Source organism: Syngnathus floridae, chromosome 11 (assembly GCF_059516105.1).
Source record: "Syngnathus floridae isolate MCC-2025c chromosome 11, RoL_Sflo_1.0, whole genome shotgun sequence".
In the NCBI taxonomy this organism is placed as follows: domain Eukaryota; kingdom Metazoa; phylum Chordata; class Actinopteri; order Syngnathiformes; family Syngnathidae; genus Syngnathus; species Syngnathus floridae.
The window spans coordinates 11,450,748-11,473,762 of NC_142423.1; the positions used below are offsets into that span (position 1 = coordinate 11,450,748).

Below are 23,015 nucleotides of genomic sequence, written 5' to 3' on the forward strand. Positions count from 1 at the left end.
AGAATTTAGACACGTTTTTTGGTCTAATTTTAGTTTTGGGGAATTTAGACCTGCACTGCTTCATAGAAAGTTGTTTTTACAGCCTCGCATTAACAGAAATCAGAGACATCATGATGCACGTCATTTAAGTTCAGCTGCAGTCATATTCTTTACAACAACGTTGCTATAATATTATTAAAAGGAAATTGTCTTGTAAATTTGTTGTCCCAAGTAATCTCCCGAAAGATTAAGATTAACATAAATTTAATTAAATTTGCAGTTTTAACTCGTTTGTTGTTCACTCGAGCCATGATTTTCTTTCGCTGATACAAATTGAACCGTACAGGGGCACGGACGAAATATAGTTTATTGACACTCATCTAATCATATACCACGCAGCCTCTCTGGCATAAATATAATAGACTGTAAAGCCACCCCAGGGAGATTGTTAAAATAGAACGACAGGTTAACGAAGACCAGCGGTGAAGTATTCCCATGTGGGCTTCATCAAACAGATACCCAAGCGATGGATGGCAGCCTTTAGCTGCCGTCTAATAGTCACACATTGGACACATAACTGCAAGAATGGGTCCCAGGTGGTTGCGAAATACTTCACAGTGCCCATTACCTCATGGTTGTCAGTGGGTTTGAGGCTCTAGAAGGAAACAGAGACAGATTGGAGAGCGGGAAGGGCTTCATGCCTAAATGGGACTGTTGGGAGATGCAGCCGGGTGGCCCAAATGGTGATAATCCAACATGGAGCCAGAATCAGAGGTGCTATTGGTGGTAAGAGTTTTGATTATATCTTTCTAGTCCCCTTTAAAATCTCGATGACGTACGCATGGAGCCGAGGGGAACAAAAGGGGGTTTGAAAGTGGCTTTAGTGTCCATGTTTGTTTTTCACCATTATTTCCTTCTGTGAACTTAATCCACAGGATGGAATTAATCACCTTCTGCCCTCCCCACGTACCTGCTCTTGATCTCCCCAGGCTGTCTACCAGCCGTCTTAATAACATTCGTTGGCTGTAATTCACGATACCGGTAAATGAGATTAGTTTGAATAGGGAGAACATGAGCAGATGAGTGAGGAAGAAAGTGAGAATTTGTAAGTGTGTCAATTAGGCTATCAAGAAGCACCTGCCTGCCGACATGAAGTTCAAGTTGTTACCATGAAGGCGTGTTTGTCATTATGAACCCGCGAGGTTCGCTGCAGCAGAGCCAAACGCACCCAGCAGGTGCATAATGGCTGAGATCATATTTACGATGATAGTGCAAGTAGAAGTGATGATGATGATGAGCTACTGATGTCATTTCATCACATGACACAGATGTCGCTTACTTATTCCTTCTCACTATTTCTCCACGGCAGAGCTTCCACTGGGATATGGCTCTTTTCCAAATTGATATCATTTGCTTATGGTGGCAAGTGTGTTTGCATGTGTGTTTTTTCCACAATGACAAAACTGCGACGGCAGAACCCGACGTATGCTCCATGTAGCACAGATATGGAAATGTGCGCACATGCCTCCAAATGTACACACTCAGCTAAATGTCAATTTTGTGTGATAAAGTGCACACATGCTCTACCTATGGGGGGTGTAAACAGAGGAGCACTTTGCTGCCTAAAGCCCCCAGAACATGCGTCAGCGCCTCCTATCATCCTACGTTGGGGCTTTGCATTTAAACTAAACATCTGGCTGTGTCAGCACCAGTTCATCACAGCTGCGACAACAGTTTCACGCCCACCTTCCCTTTTTGCTTCCGTCACTGAGTACGTTCACAAACACCGCTCTGGGTCTGATTTACAACTGCAAAAAAACAAGCCCAGGCGAAGGTTATTGTTGTCAACGGAAGGTAAAGAAAATTACCAGTAACCTGTGTAATCTGTTATTATCATATTAAATCATATGCAAGACGCCCACCAGCATAGGGCAAATGTGTAATTTAGTGGCACTCAGTAAATCTGGCCCAATGTGCAATGCCCCTGAGGACGCTTTCATTTGAGAAGCCGAAGTAGAAATTGTACAACCAAGTATGGGTGTCAAGCGGTGTACATGTTTGATGCGGGCAATAAAGTTACAATAAGACATACACCAGAGACAGGAGACAATAACACCCAGAAATTTCAAAAGAGGCGACATACACACACGATGGAAGAAGCATGTCAGGATGTTTCCATCCTGCTCTGGTCTCTGATAAGCAAAAAACATTGCCTTGCTTGAAGTAGTTACAAAAAGCAAAGTGTTTTTATCTCATAACATTCGTACAATCATTCAATCACAGGTTATGCAAAAGCGTTTCTAAACGTGATTTAGTACAAGCCGCCACCCACTGCAATGTAATTATTCATCACTATTGGTTATGATAATGAATACCTGCACTGCATTAACAGTAAGATGGAGAAACTCCACCCCCCCCCCCCCCCCTCCCTCCTTCCCCAACCATCAGATGCTTTTAGCCTCCGGTAAAAGTGCTTCAATATTAACGCGATTGCTATTCCGACATTTGACATTAATGCGAGCACTTTGCGCAACACATGATTTGGCCCTCGGGTTGTTAACAAGAGGTTACGACAATGAATGGTGGCAACGGGAAAAGGGACAAGCTGCGAATCGGAAAATGGAAATTCGTTAAAGACGCACCAGGCGGGAGAGTCGCGTGCTCCACTGGAGGCGGTTTTACTCAATTGGAGGTCATGTTCACTTTTTAGCCAAAGGGTATTGTTAGTTACTTTCTTTGTATTTCTTTGAAAGGTTTTTCAAGTATCTGTACTTGCATATTTATTTTTCTGCCAACTTTTCCACATCATGTCGACTGAACTTTCAGACTGAACGCAATGTTTCACAAAGATAACTCAATGTGCCTTATGTATGAAAATCGACCCGTTCGTTGATGTTGCATCAATAATACGGTGAGCCTAATAGTCCAAAAATAATTAGTAATTGATTATGAGGCTTAGCTTGAATAAATATTACTTGCTAACCAAGAATATTTTTTTGACACAAAGCCAAGTCAACAATAGTAGTTTGCACAAACTCTTTAATAGTATTTTAGATGTGTAGAAACAAAGTGGGCATATGTCGCCAGATCTTTTTCTCCCCCACAATTTACACACATTGATTGGCACACACAAATCCCTTGTTGATTAATTATCGCAAGGTCTTTGAGTATTTTGTTAACACATCCCAAAGGGAAGAGAGGGACATAAAAAGTAAAAAGTGCCACCAATGCGGACGTTTGAGGGCTAATCTACTTAAAAGTGTGTGGAAAAACACGCAACATTGTCATGTGCGGGTTGATTGATAAAGTGCAATCACCCACGCTTCCTATTTGGAGATGCACCACACACACGGAGGAGAAAAACACTAAAGCGGACCGACAACGAGCTCAAACTAAAGACCCTTCTGCCAGTGGTAATGTTTAATGTGTCACAATGAGAACTAAGTTGCTCTTCTCCCAGCGGCTGTTTGACCACAAAATGTTAATACGCCTCATCATTCTGCCACTAACTTTAGCCCAATAATAAATCAAGATAAACATATAGCTTGTGACTCTAAGATTTTTATATTGGGTACTAATCAGACAAGTCATTAAGTAATAATGAGCCGGCACTTGACTGCTGGTAAAGGTTTTGGGGTCCTTTTTTTTTTGAATGCTTGTTTGTGAACGTGTGTAAAGGTACACAATAATCTGCATTCAGCCGATCTATGTAAACACACAGCAGCCGGCGCTGACGGAGTCCCACTCCAATTATGGCAGCATCTCACCCGGGAAGAAGCCCACTACCCCACCCGTCCTTTATGAATAATTGATTGTTTGTGCCAGTGTTATATTTGTAAATACATGTTTGCGCTCTGATTAATAGTTTTGTCGACATCATTATTTGTTCAATGTAATTTGATTTCTGTGTATTATTTATTAGCTGAAATTGTTCTCGTATGATCACAAGGGCAAGAAGAATATTTGGGATGAGCTTCCGTCTGCACACACACACACACACACACACACATATGCGCTCACTGCCCATTTAGGCTCCCAGCAGGTGGTTGTGTGTGTTTGTGTGGTGCAACATGATGTTCTGAACAATTCGCAACGTTGTATTTAAGTATTTGTTTGTAGCTACGTGACGGTTCCGGGTTTCTGTGACCGGATCCCCGACCGATATTTTTAAACTGACAAAGTAGATGCATGAGAGCCAACATATTTTTTTAAATTTGTATGTTGTTGGGTAATCACTGTTTCTGTGTTGCATTCGATCAAGCAAACCTTTAGTAAACCAACCGATTGTATGCTGCATGTATTGTATTCAATTTTCATTTTTCTTCTGGCTGCTGGATGCCTCAGTGGGTAGTACCACAAACTTCCCACTTTGGGAACCGGTCAGGGCAAACGCTGGCTATTAATGATAGCTTACACAAATTGCCGTTTTCCAGTCACTGTTGTCAGTGGGTTGCATCACTCACTTTGGTCTGTGTGTCAAACAATTGCATTTTCCTCCATCTTTAGTCTCCCATTGGGTAATTCTGTGTCTCATGAATGATAGTTAGCAGTCATAAAGGGTTTCCTTCATCATTGTGTGTTACAACAAAGCATGACATTTTCAAGATTGGAAGTTCATGTGAAGAGATCATCAGACAAAAGTGCAAAAGCGTACGCTGCGGTGACAAACGGGAGCTTTCACTTTGGAAGGCAGACAAACACGGAACATCATTACTTTGTGTGAGTGTATCTGTAAATGTACATGTATTTGCGAGTTTATTGCCATTTGTGTTAGTGCGGGCGGACTAACTGATAAGACGTGGGGGGGAAAAAAAAAAAAAGCCGTGCTGCTCGGCACCATATGCCAAATATGCGCATGGCTGCCAATTTGTGTGGGATACTGGCAAGTGCTAGCAAGGCTGAATTTTTGACAGAGGGAGATGAATAATTGAACATGTGCGGAGGGAAGTTCTATTGGGATATCCATGCAGAGAGCGAGAGCGAGAGAATAGAGCGACGCAAGCTTGCTATCAGCAAGACCCTCATTTAGAGATGGATGTTCGTTGCTTTTTTAACAAGTCAATAAGGGAAACTTTTCAAATGAAATGAACTCAAATGGGTTTTGTCTTAAGACTTAAACTTGATGGAACTTTGAACTTTGCTTCAAGCAAAAGCTGGCAAGCAAACAAAGCAGATCCATAAAAGCATTTATTCGCTCAGCAAATGTATTTTATATTTGTATTAAATAATTAAGAGACTGGCTCGGCCTAACTGCAACACTGTTGCAACTGCTTATTGTGGAAGACCTTACATCATCTCGGGCCTTCTGAGCCTCCCGTCTATTTTTTCAGTCCATATTTTCAAAGTGGTTTATGACATGGCCAGTTTAGACGTCACAAATCATTTCAGAGAGTTTCAAGGCTCCAAGAGGGGCATATCGACAGAGGCAAAGAGGTCAAGCGAAATACTGGTCGGCGTACATCAATCCAACAGTGCAGGTTTCGCCTTGAAATAAATGCTAGTGAGACTTGTTGGCCATGTTGCCACAAGCTATAAAGTATGAGAAAGCTTTCATGAAGGCTTCGAGCATATGAGCTGCGTTCCTCGCCGTTACATTTGATGTCATCATTTTGAGGAAGTCAGTCATCCATCGGCATCCTCTTTAGCCAAATCCATCTAACCTGGTCAGCATACTCAATGGTTCAGGTCTTGCATTTGAAGAAGATGAAAGCTAATTTGAAATGTTGTTGCTTTATTCAATAATGAAATTTGTCCTGGCAAAGTTGAGGTCGAAAGGTTTTCATATTTAATTGAAGTTGTGCGGCGTGTGATACGGTAACATTGAGCGGATCTGATAACAGCTGGAATTTGTTTAGCGAGGTTCCTGATTAAAATAGCCGGGCGAGGAATGCAAACAAGAGCTGTGGAGATTGCTTCGGATCAAATCTTAGCTGATGGAGGACACAGCAAGGGCAGTGGAAAGGAGCCTCCAAGCCTGTCTCTTCTCTTTCCATCACCTCGCGGTGGTGTCAAGGCCGGAATAATTACCACCAATGACCATGATCTATGTTCGTATACAATATTTTGCAATGCCACTCTTTGTCATTCACCCAAGATCAATGGAGTTATAACAACAGCTTTTAGTTTACGTCAAACCTCAAGTAGTTGTATGAAAGCAAAATCTTACAAGTTTGTGTCTTCTTCCATATTTGGTTTACTTCCAACACCGTCGTTGTTAAAAGAATAATGTCAAATTCTACAGAGAATAAAACACAAACACGACAGAATGCGTGTTCATTTATAGTCTCGGTTGTTAGCACATCTCTTACTCGCCTTTATTCATTCATATTAAAACGCTTTTCTACTTCTGTTCTGCTGAGTCATCACCTTCCATGAGGGATCTCTCGCAGTGAAAGACAGAAAAAAAATCAAGTCTGGGAGTATTGAATGAACTTTCAGCGATGGAAGCGTAAATGGTGGAAGTGTTTGGCCAATGCCCTTGAACGGTTGATGCAGCCGTTCGTCACTCAGCAACCTCGACGTCATTCCCCAAATCAATAGCTGTGTGCTTTGAAAAAATACCAGGGTTGAGTGTTCCATATACCTGCATTATAAATCGATCCTCGCTGTGTATTAGCGTGCCGCCCCTCTGCAGTCAGTCATCTTAAAGGCTTCTGGATGTGAAGTGGTCGCTGGCTGATCCTCTCGGAGCTTAATTGGCTCTACCTGAGACTGGAGGCGAAGGTGTAATTGTGATAAGAGAAAATGCTGCGCTTGGCTGCTTTTAGTGTCCTTTTCTATAATCTCCGGATTGATTATGTTTTTTTCTGCCAGCCGTGCAAATTGTTCAAGCCCATCAAGTGCAATTGGAAACTCTGTCTTGGCCATAGCACAATGCATATCAGCAAACTATAAACTGGACGTAAACTGCTGATGAAGCTGGCTGATCATTGCTAGTTGTGTTTGATTTATTAATTGCATCTACGTAATCGCTGAAGGTTATTTTGCTGTATCGTCATCTAAACCGTTTACCCAAATATCCAAAAATAGAAGCCTGCCGTGCTGTCGTTATTTTGCTGTTAAAAAGAGCCAACTATCATGTCTTGAGACACATATTGACATGACAAGTATTGTGATCGATGACTCAAATAAGAACTCTGAGCCAGGTGAAGTACAAGTCTTACGGAGGCCTCCTCTTCTTTCGCCCCTGCATTTCCAATTAAAGTTGTTGTTTTGTCTGCAGCGGCTCTTGAACAAACGGAGACAGCCACTAAGCTCTCGAACTAACTCACAAAGGACCCGGGCGGCAGATGGTTTGTGTAAAGGTATGTGCAAAAAGCTACTGGGAAAGAACGAAGGCAACAAGCGTGAAAATAGCATCCCGTCTCCAGTGAGAAGTCTTCTGGTTTGCGACTCCCCATTAGCAAATTTGGAACTGCTCAAGAATAGCGCTTGACTTATCGAACAGCGGTGATGTTTGAGCTGCTTCCCTCTTAAAATGCTTGAAAACATCAAGTATTGATTGAAACACCTGATGTATTTTTTTGCCAGTAAAATAAAAGCGCTGACAGATGCTTGATGCCGAGTCCGAACCGTCTGTCCCAGTTGATTCAAGAGAGCCGAGCTGCTGCTTCTGCCGACAAAGGCTGACACGCTTGTGTCGAGGCACACACACGAGCGAGCGAGCTTAATGGCTATAAGTGCTTTTTCACCCAATGGACTTACACGTGTTACAACTCTTATCCCATGTACCTTCATTTTCGAAAACATGACTTTCATGCTTTTATGTGGCTTGTTCTCGCAGAGTGTTCGATCTTGCAGAGCTTTCTGAAATCTGGTGAATATTCTCATTAAAACCTACACAACGATGCGTTCGTCGAGTTGACAACAGTTTAATGTCGGCCATCTTTGAAGAACTCAAGTTTAGAGCAAGAGCAGATGATCGGTTTTATGTGGATTTCTCGCCTCTTTTAATCATTATTGGATTCTGCCCTACGCTGCTGAAAGTATCAATTTTAATTGGACGGCGTCTACTCCCATAATCACCTGCTTTATTATTTCAGGCATGGTATATTCTCCACCAATTAGTTCCCACTTTATTTTAACATCCTGGCTGGGACTAATGATACACCATTTCCCGGGTCTAATTATACCTACACTGTGGGACATTATGAGGAGCAGAAATGGCCAAATACTGCTTAGTATTTCTCATTCTCACGATCACCTCTCGCCGTGAGATGATTTTTTTTCCCTCTTACTCACCTTCCCCTATTATACTGTTCATTTTTTTCTGGTCCAACCCGAGCACATTCGCCTGTCACGGACACTAGAATTATGGTTTCTTGATGAAAAAATGTGGAGCAGCTTTATTATTATCACTTTTATTTACTATCCACTCGTGGCACAGCATCTTGAGTCGCCTCTCTTCAAGGTGTAAGAAATAAGAAATTCCAACACCCACACTTGAATAAGCTCCAGCCTTGAAAGCGGGTTTACTGCTCATGATTGGCACCTGAGTCTCTCTGTTTCTATAAAGAGCATCTCTTCTGAAAAAAAAATAGATAAATAAGTCCCATATTTTACCGAATGCTTCACCTCAGCCTCAACTTCTCAGAGACGCGCAAAATAGTCTGGCTTTTATGCAAACTCTGGCGAGTCCAGTTCCGTGAATGTCTTTTTACCTGCATTAAATGTCTTTTGTGCATTTGGCAGTTTTCACTGTCAATCTGCTGCTACAGCAGTAACAATTTGCCTGCCAATCAGCTCCACCACTCATCCGGTGCATACCTTCACTTGCTATATGTGCTTTTGCTCAAGTGTGTGCTTTTTTAGTCACCTGTGGGTAGAATTGTCACGCGTTCTCATTAGTGATGATCATTGGCCAGCCATTTTTCAGGCAGAGGATGGAAAATGAGAAGAAGCAAAGCCGGTCTTGGGTGTGTTAGACGTTATGATGTCCATCGAGTGCTTGTTAATCCAGTACCCTCATTATTTAATTGTGGATGTACAGTAGAAGAGAGTAAAACTCTACTGAATTCATAAATACACTCTGGACATTATTTTTATTCAGAAAATATCATCTGATGCATTCCCATTCAGACCTCTATAATTGGACATAAATCATGTTGGGTCTCAGCATTTCTTCTTAGTGCCTGGCTGTGTGCAGACAGGCGTCTTTGAAAAGTTAGAGCTGAGTCGTTGTTCCTGTATCAGTGCATGGAGTCGTGCAGACTCACCATAAAGGGTGTGAAAAGTTGCCATTAGTGTCAGACTGTGTGGACCAAATTCAAGACAGGAGGAGGAAATGGACCTGTGTGCATGCGTGCCAGTCTTGGTATGTGTGTGAAATGAAGACAAAGGAGTGAATGGTGGTGTTAGAAGAAGATCCAACGTGTTGGTGTCACAAGTGGTCTTCTACCGCTGTGCTTGTGAACAGAATCTTCTTAACAGGTGTTGCTGTATGTGAAGTGGTTGATGGCCCATAAGTCTCCAAATTGCCACGCGATGACTGCGTTCCATGAGGCTGAGCTCTTTGTCTCACCTTCCCGCCTCCCATGGCACTGAAGCCTTTCATCCATGTTTAATGCTTCCGCTACCGTTAGCACGGCGGCATCTCACTGCACCACCCGTCAACATTTTGCACGTTTGCGTGTTGCCTGTAACGTACAAATGGCCTCATGCCTGCAACGTACCGGGAGGCTTTGAAGACTGTTTTTAAATGCTGGATATTTGACATCAGACGGTAGTGCAGGAAGATTGCAGGATGTTTTCTCCTTTTCCTGCTGCTTCCATAGAAGCCGCATATATTGCCACCTGAGGGGCAAGGTTGGCATGCAGTCGAATGAGATAGCAGTTAGCCCGTGGCTAACATGTAGATACTTATTCCGGAGAGCGTATTCCCGAATGGACACATCCACAGCCTGTATTTTGCCCCGATGGAAGTACTAATCCCGAAGAGATGAAAGACGACTCCCTCTGCTCTCTGATCTCAGTGTCCCACTGGGGGCAGCTCATTTGATGCCTGACGGACAGAGAGCCGGCCCGGTTGATGCGTACGGCGTCCTTGACCGGAGACGTAGGCCAAGTCTCATGCTGATCCAGTCACCTCATAGAAATCGATGTCTGACATTCCTTTTATTCAAACTCCTCATGGTGCCTCCATTTGGCCGCTGAGCAAAGCAAGAGAAAAAAATGGAAGTTGAAGGGCGCATGTGAGGGCGCATGCTGAAGACACCTTCACAACTCAACAGGAGCCTCGCGCTACAGAGCCACGTTATCTACCTGATAGCCATTTTGGTATCTAGCAACCTGTTTCCTTTCATTAACAATCAAAATACTAATTATGTAGAAAGATGCATGAAAATAGAATAAGATGTGCACAAAGACAAATTAAATACAAAACAACCACAGTAATAATCAGATAAATAACATTTTGAGTCATTATTTGTTTGGATTTTTGAAAATTCAAATCCGTTTCCTAAAATATGCACGCGTCTTCTTCCAAAAGTTTGACTCCATGTTGCTCAGCTGCTTTCAGCGCCTGCAGTTTCACCTTTGCGTGACACTTTGAGGTGCTGCTGAAACAGGTGGCATGCAGTGTCCCTGCAGAAGGACCAACCTGCTCATACATAACCATGCTGAATGTCGTGGCTGCGCAGTACACATGGGGGGTCACCTCGGCACAAGTAGGGCTCTGTAGTCCGTGGCGGAGTGGGCAGGAGGATCCTCCCACGGTCTTTACAAGAATGCTTTCGCTCAACACTTTTCCAGCGGCAGGCTACCGATTCATAGGACTAAGCACGCTGCACATTAGTTTTCTCCTCCAGGCTCTATTTTGCCTTCTTCTTCTCATGCCCACTATGCGACAGGTGTCTTTTCAGCGCCGGATGTGATAAACGGAAGGCTGTTTGAGCAGAAAATAAAATACACCCTGGGGGGTGACAAATAAAAACAGACCTCCAAGATATCTTGAACCGGAATACTCAAAGAAAAAAATTCACACCCCTGAGATTCAATTTTTCTGTTTTCCTCACATATTGGTAGACGAGTTACAGGCAGTAATTGGAGGAAAAAACGGCTAGATATTGTTTCTACTGCAAGTGAATAGAGATGAAAAAGGAAGTAGAAAATGTCAGTAGAAAATTGTCTTGGTAAGTTCAATAGATTGGACTGAGAGGTCTTTATTGATTCGAATGTACAGTTTAGGTGGTTACTAATCGATCGGGAGCAATCATGGGGTGATCATAAAGGCCAACAGCGACTTTGCACCTGTAAAGCTTGCTAAATTGACTTAAAATTCAAATACATGGCAGTGAGAAGCCTTGACTCAGATTGTGCACGGCCCGAACTAACTAAACTTGCCTGTTCATGTCTCTCAATTCTACAATGTTTTGTAGCACTTTTAATATGCAATTTGTGCTCCACATTGAGCTTTGAAAATTGCATGAAGTGTACTCGGCAAATTACTGCCATTTTTTACGCAGTCATTTTTTTTCTCTAGTTTTTAACGTCAAGCTTTTAAGTAATGGCAAAGATGTTGGGCTCATAAATGTGTAAAACGGATTCTGTCAGTACCTCCCCAGCCATAAACCTTGTACGAGCTGTTTCAAAAGTTGTACTTACAATGGCCCTCTAAAATGTGAATTGGAAGTTTATTTTTGAACATGAGATCGACCAAACACAAAATCATTTTTTTCACATTTTCACATCATTTCATGTTATGCCAATAAGACAAATAAATCAACATGTTCAAAAAATGGTTTTCGATCTGGACTGTTAAAATTATATTTATTCTTTTCATCACTGTGACTTCCTCACCACACTGAGGTCACTATCAGCTACATCGGTTGTCTATTTATATTTCATTGCGTGTATTTGCCTTGAGGGCCAATTGAAAAGCCGATGCTTGGAAACTATCATGTTGTCAAGCAGACCCCCCCCCCATAGCAACAAGGCTAGCTGCAGGTTGTTCTCATCTGGTTTAAGATGAAAGAGCAAAAATTGAGCGATCTTTTTATATCAGCTGCAATTCACTCTAAGCAGCCATTACCCTAGGAGTAAAATTGCATAATATTGAATATTTTCTCCAGCCAAGTGTAGAATGTTTTATAATGACAACTCATCAACACCTTACAGCTTGCATGGCAAATTACTTGCAAACGACTTACATCTCTGTTCATGTACTTAACAACGCGTCCCTGTCCCCGAGCGCCGTGTTAGTTGTAAAGAGGTTAACACTAAAAACACAGAGGCCTACACTTGTGTCACTCGCTGCATCCACGCGCACTTTCACTTGGTAGAACAGAATGACCTCGTTCTGCCAAAAGCCTTCCGTCTTCCCCGCCGCATGCGCTCAGCGGTACACACGCTTTCTCTCCCACACTGGGCTATGTGAAGTTCAGACTTTCAGCAAGCACACTCCCTCTGCGGTCCTGTTAAGTGATTAGCTCACACAGTTCATACATTAAAACTGCCTGGAAGTTTCATTCCACCTATAGAGCTCTGATGAGCAAGCAATTCGCAGCGGAGAGCAGCGCTGTCCCTCATAAATTAAAATGGAGTCTTTTCAGGACACCTACTGTAAGTGGTCTGACAGCTGGTAGCACTGGAAAGTGTTTGACAAAGCATATTAGGATTGTCAGGAAAAGTTTAGCAAGAAGGAAAGATTCACCATTGCAACTCCAAAACTGCTTTCGTCTGTACATCTCACAGTGGGATGGGAGCAAAAAATGAAAAACAAACGTTGTGTGACCGGAGAACGGGTTCGGGCAGCGTCATATATTGAGACAAATCTCAGTGTCTCCTTCTCGCTGACTGGGCAATAACTGAGAGTGAAGTAATCAATACAAAGACACCATGAGATTACATAAATATCACAAAGGAACAACCAGCAGTGCCCAACACGAAAGTCGAAAATCCTAAACCTGAATACCATGTATACATTCATTATTATTACGATATCATTTCCTTTCTCAAATGTAAACAACGTTCAATGAATTATCAAAAAAAAAAAAAGACAGTTTAGAACAGTCTCTGCAATCCAGTTTGGAAAAATATACCCTGGTTTGATGACCAGTGCGGATACTTGACTTTTACACAGAGATCCTGTAGTTGCCGCAAAACGACATACTGCAGTCAGAAAATTTGATACGTGAGGATACCCGAGATGGCGCTGTCGTATAAAATACTTGTTGAACGCTTACAATTGCTTCCAATACAACAGAAAAAAAATAGTTGCGGGAGGACATTTTGCGTCCTTCCTTTTTTTTTTTTTTTGCTATGTATCGGTTTATTGCATGAAAAGGCGAGCTTTGTTTCCCCAAAAAATGGCCCATTTTGTGATCTAGCCATTCTATCATCCAGAGAGTTTTTTTTTTTCTTTTCAGTCACTCTCCAAGTGCACATTTTATGATGAACAGGACTCATTTCTTCACCTCTTTGCCTCGCTCTGTGGTCTATTTTTATCTCCTCAAAAGCTCCTCGGCATGCTTGCTAATCTTCATGCTTTTCCCCTTTCTTTTCTTTCTTCTCTCGACCGTTTGATGGTCTTTTTGTATCTCTTATTTGATCGTCTATGTCTTTTGATGGATTCCATTCTGCAGTCAGAACCCATGTCTTGCCTTAAAAACTGTCACTGTCATCTCAAGTTTTCATCGCAAAATGATGTACAGGCGGTGGATCAAAATGTTCCATGCTCTTTATTTTCAATCATAAATATTAAATATAATATGTGCGTGTTATCATGTTGGATATTACTGCATGTTCTTTTAGTAACTGGATGAAGCAACTATTATGTTTTGCAAGTTCACGTTTGCCAGAACTGCTGCTCCCACATGATTGACTCTAAATCGGGGGTACTCAAACATGCTGGCGGGCGGCGCATTCCAGACCTGGTGGGAACTTGAGTGCCCCTAATGATCCACCTCTAAAACCTCTTCACAATTTTACAAAAATAAAATATAACAATGAAACAACATTGTAGATGAGAAAAGCATTCTATTTTCTTTTTTACTCCTTTTCTCTCTCTTAATTGGATTTCTGTCTGAAAGTTTTTACTTCATTATAGACTACATCACTTCTTTCCAACATGCTAATGTGGAGCTAGCTTTAAGAGAACAGCAGGCTCGATACGACAGCTATTCCAGACATTATCCGTCTCGATCTTTTCATACCAAAACTTCCGCTCTCATGTGATAGTAGAAAGATGAATATTTAATGAGCACATATAGCCATCGGAGCAGAGAGAGCAGCGGAGCAGCTCAAGTAAATTTCAATATTCCTGGATGGCTTTTCTCTGCTCTGTTCCGATCATATCTTCATTATCTTCCCGTTCTTCATTTTATTTTTTTATCTATGAATAACCACAAATGCGCAACGACAAATAGGCAAACGATGTTCTGGCATTTGCATAAAGACACAGAACACAAAAGACATTTCTTTTGTTTAGATGAACTCATTGTTCCCAGTTTCTCTCAATGCCTGGCTTGAAGCAGGTGCAAATGGAGCAAGTTTGAAGGGCTGACAGAATAAGTCGGATGAATCTGAAAGGAGGGCGGTAAAAGTTCTCCTACAGTCTAACAAAGCTCATGTGTTTGACTTCGGTTGTGAGCCTGTATCGACATTGATGAGGGCGGGACCTCTGTCCTGTTGACAGATGGCCCCCGCAGTCACAGAACGCTCGTCAGCTCCCGGCTCAGTGTCAGGATGGCCGCTTTCGTCTGAGCCCTTGCAACTGATACTTGGAACAATACAGGCTGGACGATTATGGAAATAATGATAATCGTGGTTATTTAGACTGGAATTCAAATCATAATTAATAAAACGATTATTCAGTGACTTCAGACCTTCAGCTCCTCATGCCTGTTCCTCCCTTGCACATCACACTCGTTTCTCAAACTCTCGATTTTTTTAAAGCAGTCCCAGCACAATCACATGACGCTAAATGCTTGTTACGCAATCAATATGGAGTGTTCAGGATATTTGAACAATATTGGAACTTGCAAACTCACCACACAGGTTCTGCACATTAATCTGTTTTCTTGAATCATAACGTTTGAAAGAAGGCCAAAATCGATTACATTTTGATAAATGGCGAGCCCAAATACACAATACTTGTTTTGAAAATTTGTTTTGGTGTGTAAGCCCAGTGGATCGGGTCTGCTTTCTGTTACCCTGTGCTGTAAACCTCATTCTGTCGCCCCCATTTTTCTTCTGCCTCGCTACTATTCTGTCACTCCATCATGTCTACCTTTCTGTCTGTTGCCCACTCTCCTCCTCTCCATCTTCCCGCCTGCCGTCTCCCTCACAGTCACACTGTAGTTAAGAGAGAACATGAGAGATGAGCAAACACGCCGCCTGTCACCGGTCTCATTTTCAAGGCTGCGCTTGTTCAGCTTTCTCCCCAATCTCCAACCTCTCCCCATCCATAATCTCCCCCATTCTGCTCCTTCCTGCTCCAGATTAAGCATCGTAAAGCATTGTTTCCTTTCTTCACTCATATCTAAGAATAATTGCCACTTTTGTGTCTTTTTTTTTGGTCTGATGTGCTCCTGTGAAGATTAACAACTCTGCTGGCAGAGATGGAATCACAGCAATAGCCAAGGAAATAAAACCGTCACCTTTTGTGTAATGACAGCCGTCGTGACATTTCCAGGCTTGGATAAACTCATTTAAAACACACAATGTCCTCAGAGCTCAGTGCAGGAAAATGCCATCTTAGTCCATTATTTGATGTCTTTGGATACTTTTATGAGCTTTTCCTCAATCAGGTCTGGTCTAATTTATAATAAGACTAATAGAAAATACAAGAAATATCGATTAAGATTGGTTTCTTTTTTTTTTCCATTTCGGACAAGATTTCGAGCTGTGTGCTAAGGGTAACTGACGTTTTCTTGCTCCAGTATGTTGGGCTTTCCCCCTTGAGTTTCCAAGCAATTGTGAGCTGAACAATGCTGACAAAGCCAAACCGCTCTTGCTCTTCAGGCTCAGGAGTGGCTGGATCAATGCTGTACCGTGGCCGTGGCCCCGAGCGGGTAAGGCTAGCGTCATCCTTCATCCCACTGGATGTTCTCGTCTGCCTCTCTGTCAGCACGCTGCCAACAGCAAGGCTGAGATTTATGCACAGCAGACAGCTCAAGTCAAAGCATATGTTGTGGGTTTTGCAAGTTAGCATATGACGCAATTAACGCCGTTGGCTCACGGCTAAGACCGACTAAGCGTTGCAAACGTCCGCGGTTTGCACACTTACAAACTGTTGCTGGCACCAGTCGGAAGCCCAGCTGTGAGTTGGCAGCCAAATAGAAATGCAGTTCGTTTGCCGTTGTAACTACAAATCTCGCTCTCTGTGTTCAAACGTAGTCCCGCCTGCAGAATTTACTTATTCCCACATTCAACAATCCCCTCAATGCCTCTTTGTACTTTAATATGGAAATAGAGTGCAAACAGCAACGAATGAGGACGAGTCAGAACAAGGGCATGCAAGTGGCGGTATCAGTTGATCTGTTGATTGTTACTAATGATAAGAACACAATCACTTTCATCTCGCCATTTCCCATTACACTTTTTTTCTGCTGGAGTTGGAATACAGATAACCATTAACACCCACATTCGTAGTGGCACTTAATGAAGATTACTGAACCAAGACACCGCTACACTGTCAGTGATAGTTGATCACAACACAAAAACAGTTTAGCTTCGTCATAATGTGCAGACAATTGTTTCTCCATATCAAATCCTGTGAAACTTCTTAATTTGAGAGCAAACATTTTTTTCTCCATCTGGTCTAATGCAATAAATGTTGCCATTACCCCAAAGTCCCTTTGTCATGATGACATTCTGTATGTTGACCAGAATGGATCCAGCATGTTTGTGCTAATTCTTGTCCATAATTTTAAACCACGAAAGCAAATTGTTACACCACCAGTGGCCCGAATGAATGTTGTGCTTCAAAGTGAGAAAATAATCATCACGCTGGACCTTATTCATTCAGTCGAGCCATTAATTTATATCTTCATTGCTTGTGTGATAACATGTAATTGATCCTCACCTTTTAAGTGAAAGGCCATGTTTCCTGATCAATTAATGACTTCTGGTCTTTTTTTTTTCTTTTTTTTATCAAGGTCATGAGTGATACATTATCAGTTAATGAGAAATGGGCAAACGTCTGCTTTGAAAGATGGAGGCAGGAGGTAAACACACATACAAAGCGTGCATAGACACACACATGATAGGAGACACTCATTTAACCTTTCTAGAGGTTTTTTTTTTTTTCCCTGGTCCATGGTGAGTTGTCCAGTAGTGATAAGAATAATGGTTTAGCTGCATGGCCCATTGGAGACCAGCCGCCCATTCCCGCTCATAGTTGAGCAAAAAGCTGCTCGCCCCTCTCCCTATTGTGTCTCCTTCATCGATAGCAGACAATGAGATTTAGCCCTGCCCTCTTATGGGATTGCTGCATGCCGGCTTGAAGGATCACAAGAGATGGATGGCGCTGATAACTGTCAAAAGGTAACTCGAGGAAATATACCAAATGGAAAAAGGGCAAGAGCTGGACATTGGTGTACCGTTCAAATATTTTTGGCCACACTTGAGGCAGTACATTGTTGGACCATGAGCCACATAAAGCCTTTTACAAAGCGCAAGGAAATGTTGGATGCAAATGTAGTCAAGTGATTATTTTGGGGTGGTGACCTCAAAGCAAATATCCTTTAAAAAGAATTGAGATTTGTCGCTTAAGAGCGGATTCCACTCTGCAAGGCCGAGGTTGTTTTCACACTGAAGTGTGGCTAATCTCAAAGAGGACCGTGATTAATGAGATTATATGCGATCGTTTCTGTTCATACAAGCTAGCACCAACATCTCAGTAGAAACTCGGTGGAATGGATTTGTTCAAAATTGAAGTCAGACTTCAGCATCCTTAACTGGCTATGTAGAAATGCTTCTGGTTCTCCTTGTGTGAACTACAGAGTGGAAAGGCAAAGATGAATGATGACTGAAAGCATTGGGGGGTGGTCATCTATCAGTCTGTGTACCTGAACCTTATAACGGCCTTGATCTCTTCTCAAGGATAAACAGATTAGTTGTGTCCCTCATCTCGGTAGCCCCGAGACTAACTATAACTTTCCCCAGGGGGGGTTTGAGGAGACACTGGATTAGCCAGGAACAACAAATGGGATCTATCTTCAGTCTAATCATGATCTGTGTCGGAGAGGTAAACAAGATAAGATGGATGTTTTATATTGTGGTTAGACTGACATGTCATCATTGCCTCATTGCTCAAGCTGCTCTAATCGGTTAATGCAAACACATTCTTCAGTGAGTTACGTCAATACTTAAATAATATGTTTATCTCGTGATTGTTTTTTTATAATGTGCTAATTTAGGTACAGCTCTCTTAAATTCATCCCTCATCCTTCAGCACCCAATTCCAGGCATAAGCTATTTCTGCTCATTTCTCTGTGGATTTTTGTAATGCTAATTAGACCAATTGTTGGGTATCAAGGCGGGATGTTGAACACGGTAGCTAAACAACCACCAGGGAAGATTTCAATCGCAGTTATGCTAATAACACGGAAGTGAAGAAGATGAGGAGGAAGATGGTGTAGACGAAAGCAGATTTTACGACACAGGAAAGTGCCAGAAAGTGACCTTGTCTCTGAAGGCAACTTCTCATTTAGGATGACCTCCATAGTATGAAATACTTCTGCACTCATCGACACGTGACCCACAATGTGTAAGTCGCCCAAAACATCTCTCTCATTCTAATGGAAGGCACTCATGTCAGCTATTATAAAGTTAAAACGTTATCTAAAACGAAAAAGTTTTGCTCCTCACATTAAACCATTTTCTTTAGTGTGGTGTGAGACCTCTGAAAAAAAAAAGTACTTACATGAGAATAATGAGTTTTCATCACAGTAATTATATGCCTGAGTGAGAGGCACTGATATTACCCACAAGGCCCTTTTGTTCCTTGATACCAGCCCAAAGTTGGTTTGGCCCAAACGGTGTCCCACCACCTCGCCTCGAGCTGTGTAAAATCATTACATTGTACAAGGAGATAACAGGCATTGTGTAGACAGTCATTGCCTTCCGGCTGTTTCCCGACTTCACCTCTTTAAAAAAGATGTTGCTGCGATAAGCATGGCTCCTTCTCGCCATGTGCTAAATGGAATGCTAAGCCTGTAGGGCAGCGTCCGTCTAAAAGTGCCATCCAGTCAGAACAAACAAACAAAAAGAAGAAAAAAAAATGGTGTTTGGTGTAGCCGGTTGTATTTCAGAGAAATGTTTCTCATTACCATCCGACATGGGGCTAGTGGATCAATTGAGGACGTTTTCAGGCTTTGTCTGCCGCCTTGATGCACATTTCAGATTGATCGGAAGCCAGATTTCACGTCCCTAACGTGGGTAGCTGCTGATGTGACTGACGCCCAGCCAAAAAATAGGCACAAAAATGAGATTTCGAGCAATGTGTGTGCTCATTAACATCCACAAGGCATTGAGGCATTGAATATTTCGGTTGTGAATTATAACAATACAGTATTTATAGCCGAGTGAAATAATTGCAGTTATATTTTGTTACAATAAAAACCTATCAAAAAGGCACCCAACAATATGACCAATAAGAACAATTATTTTTATTATTATGTGAGGCATCTCTCATGTGAAAAATGATTGTTTACGGCACAAGGCAAGAAGAGAGAAACCGTATCAGTCACCGAGGCCTGCAAGTTCAATCTGCGAGCCAGCCGTTTAATTGCATCCGCTCTGCTTTTCTCCCACTCTGCCTCTTTATCTGCCCCTTTTTTCATTCCTCAAGCCTCCTCATCAATGCACACATGAGAGGCGGCTAAAGCAGAGATAAACAGCAGGGCCAAATCCTCTAATAATCTACTCAAAGTGGCCGATGGAGTTCCATCCCCACCGCGGCGACCTAGCTTAAATTTCTATCTAAGTATAGTCACAAGTGAAATAAATACTGAGATGAAAAACACTTTTCATATTATAGAAAAGAAAATCCAAATCCAAGCGTGTTGCTCACGAGGCCCACGCCACATCATCGGGTTTCACGCGGTATGAAGATCTTGGTAGCCTGACAGGCTTGTAGGCACCTACGCCTTCACTCCGGATGGCGAGAGCATTTTCTTTTACAAATGTTCTACCTGCAGAAGGAGGGAGGTGATAGATGGAAAACAAAGGAAGCGGATGCTTCGTGTGCGCGTGGGCCGATGTTGGCCACAAAAACATGGCGTGTGAGCTGTCAATGTCATAAAGGTGTTGGTAATTGTACCGCGGCTAATCAGCAGTTGAAAACAAGAAGTATGTGGCTGACTTATGTACTCGCATATATACTTACATATTACAGCCATATTCATCAAAGCGAGTGTCAAAACCACCCACGCAAGATTAGATTACAATATTAATCAGAATTCAGAGTTGAGAGGAGCGGAAAAATCCTTTGAGCTCGGCTGCTTGAGGTATTTCTGTTGTGACTAGTTTTGTTATTGTCATCTTTTCCAGTGCAAGTGAGTTCAGTTGGAGGAATTTAGTGGAAGCAACACAAGGAGAAGATAGACTGCGATGGTGGAAGGTCACTGCAGATGATCTGCAAGCAGGAAGATGGAGACAAAGTGCAAAAGCATGACTTGATGTAGTTATAGTTGATGTTTGGTCGGCGTAGCAGCTCCTCAGTTTGAGCTCCCTCCCACATTTTTTTTTGCTCAATGCCACCATTTTTTTTCTGCTGCATGTGTCCAGACCCTCAGCAGCCTGTCAGCTATTGTCGTAGATGGTAGGACACCAAGAAAAACACAAATATGTTTACAAAAATTACTCATAATCCATCCTACTGCACAGATACTATTTTATAGTGGGAAAAAAAAAGTTACAGTGCTGCTTATGTTTCATAAAACAAATACACACCAGTGATTTCAAACTTGGAGCCTTTGACAGTGTTAGTGAAGAATTACAACTAAAAAATAAAAGCTCTGCATTGGCTCCAACTTCTTCAACTCTGAACTAACTCCTACACGAACTGCCACGCACCCACGCAGGAACAGGGACACACACGTATAAGTGGCACATGTCACGGATCCAGCTGCACCACGAGAGACCCATCGGAGTGACAACAATTAGCCCGCTCAGTTCAAGCAAATTGAAGCCATTTACATAATGCATGCCTGCCATCACAATTTATCTGTGGCCAATTTGAAGCAGGTCTTTGTTATCTCGTCACAACCTGTTGTTAAATCACCTTTGGCTTTTGTGCGCGGCATAAAGCCAAGTGATAATCTTGCACAAAGCTTTTCGCTCCCATGCGGCCATTGTTCAATAGGCTGTCTTGCTTTAATACAAATATGCCAACAAAGGCAGATGCACACATTGTCGATGCCGTGTTTACCTCCGTTTCAATTACTCAGCTGGCGAACACAAGCGGCGCCATTTGCTGGATGCTACGCCGAAACGGCGGAGAAGATTCTGCTTCATTAGCTTGTTGTTTGGAAGCTACTTTTGACGGGATGCTGAGCTATAAATTAAATAGATGGCTTGATAAAAAAAAAAAAGAAAAAGCTGGCTGTGTATAATTCTTCAGACTGGATTTTTGAAAAATCACTCTGCCATTGCTCATAACAGGAGCTCGATTGCCAGGGTGATTTATGAAATCAATTTGTCTTTTTATCAGCGGCCAGAGTTTGAGATATGATCATAGTGTTCGCGTTTCAACTTGCTGTTTGTGAGTGTCGTAACGAGGCAGAAAACAGAGACATTGTTTATGCTCGGCACGAGTGGCGTTGTGCCATGCTGCGAATGGCGGGATGATGATGCATTGAGCATTGATAAAAATTGGCACTTGGATGAAACTGTTGTGTTTTCCTGATGCCGTCAGTTTGGTCTGTATTAATATCAGCTGTCACGTGGATATCAGCACCAGAGTACCCATCATCTCTTCTGCGTGTTTGCAATATTTACCAAACATTTACTCATGCGGACAGAATGGCGAGTGATGTAATCGATCGGGGGCTGCAGCTCCATCCCTTCGTCTTCGTGAAGATTTCTTGATTTTTACCCAGACATTTTGGACATTTCTTCGCTTGAAGTATTTGGGGAAGGCTTCGTTCTTTTCCAGCTTGACTGCACCCCGGTCCATAAAGACATGCTTGGATGAACTTGGTGTGAATGAACGTGCACAGAGGTGGAAGGCCCCAGGGAAGAAAATGTAATTATTAAACCAGACCGCTTTTGCATTCTTAATCGAACACTGGGAATCCCTAACAAAGTCCACGTGCGGCGGAATGCCGATATAAAGTAAAAACACCGTCCTCCCCATGTGCCGCCAACAAACATGACACCATTGCTGTACGTGCTTGGCAGCCGAGCCTCGGCTCCGTTCAGCCCAGTCAGCCTAATATCCTTTGGAGCTACTCCTCATGCTGTCCCAGGAGAAGCTGAGAGAAATTCTGTTTTGACATTGCTATCTGTCTAGTTTGGGAAAGAAGAATGATACAAAAGAGAATTAGGCTCCCCTGTGTATCTGCTTCAGAAAAAGATAAGCAGTTCATTTTGCCAGAGATGTCAAAGGGAGGAATCACAAGTGACAGCAAAAGGGATGAGATATTTCAAGATACGTTTTGATGGCTGCAGGTTAATCTTCAAATGTGTCAAGGATTTGCCAAACCCTCATGAAGTAAATCTCACTTTGATGTTCTCTCATTCTGTAACCTCTTTCCCTCTGTGTGTGTTTTTTTCCTGCAGTGAAGTTTGAAGACTGCCAACACAGCAGAGAGGTGGGCTTTGTTAGCAGCGACCCCAACTTCAGCGTGAGGCCCGACGGGGTCGTGTATGTCGAGCAGGCCTTTGCCAACCTCTCGGAACCCGTGCAATTCATGGTGACTGCTCGAGAGCTGTTTGACCCGCACATCTGGGAGACCACTGTTAAGCTAGCACCCGCTGGACATCCGCACCCGTTACCCCTGACCAAGGTACCTTGAGACTTGTTTGCTAACCATACGCCATAATTTAAAGAATTAATTCACAGGTGTCAAACTCAAGGCCCGGGGGTCAGA

The 23,015-nt window shown here is 42.5% G+C and overlaps 1 protein-coding gene across 6 annotated transcripts in view; it reads left to right on the forward strand.

Moving 5' to 3' along the window:
• The window catches only part of cdh4 (cadherin 4, type 1, R-cadherin (retinal)), a 95,955-nt gene that overhangs the window by 38,459 nt on the left and 34,481 nt on the right, over window positions 1-23,015 (forward strand). For 4 of the 6 annotated variants that reach the window (XM_088390144.1, XM_088390145.1, XM_088390146.1 and 1 more), the window contains exon 3: window positions 22,705-22,931. In XM_088390144.1, coding sequence (XP_088246270.1) covers window positions 22,705-22,931 — 227 coding nt within the window. Of the gene's footprint in view, window positions 1-4,556; window positions 4,699-17,105; window positions 17,145-22,704; window positions 22,932-23,015 lie in introns of those variants that run through there. The other 2 variants (XM_088390149.1, XM_088390148.1) reach the window with 2 other exon arrangements.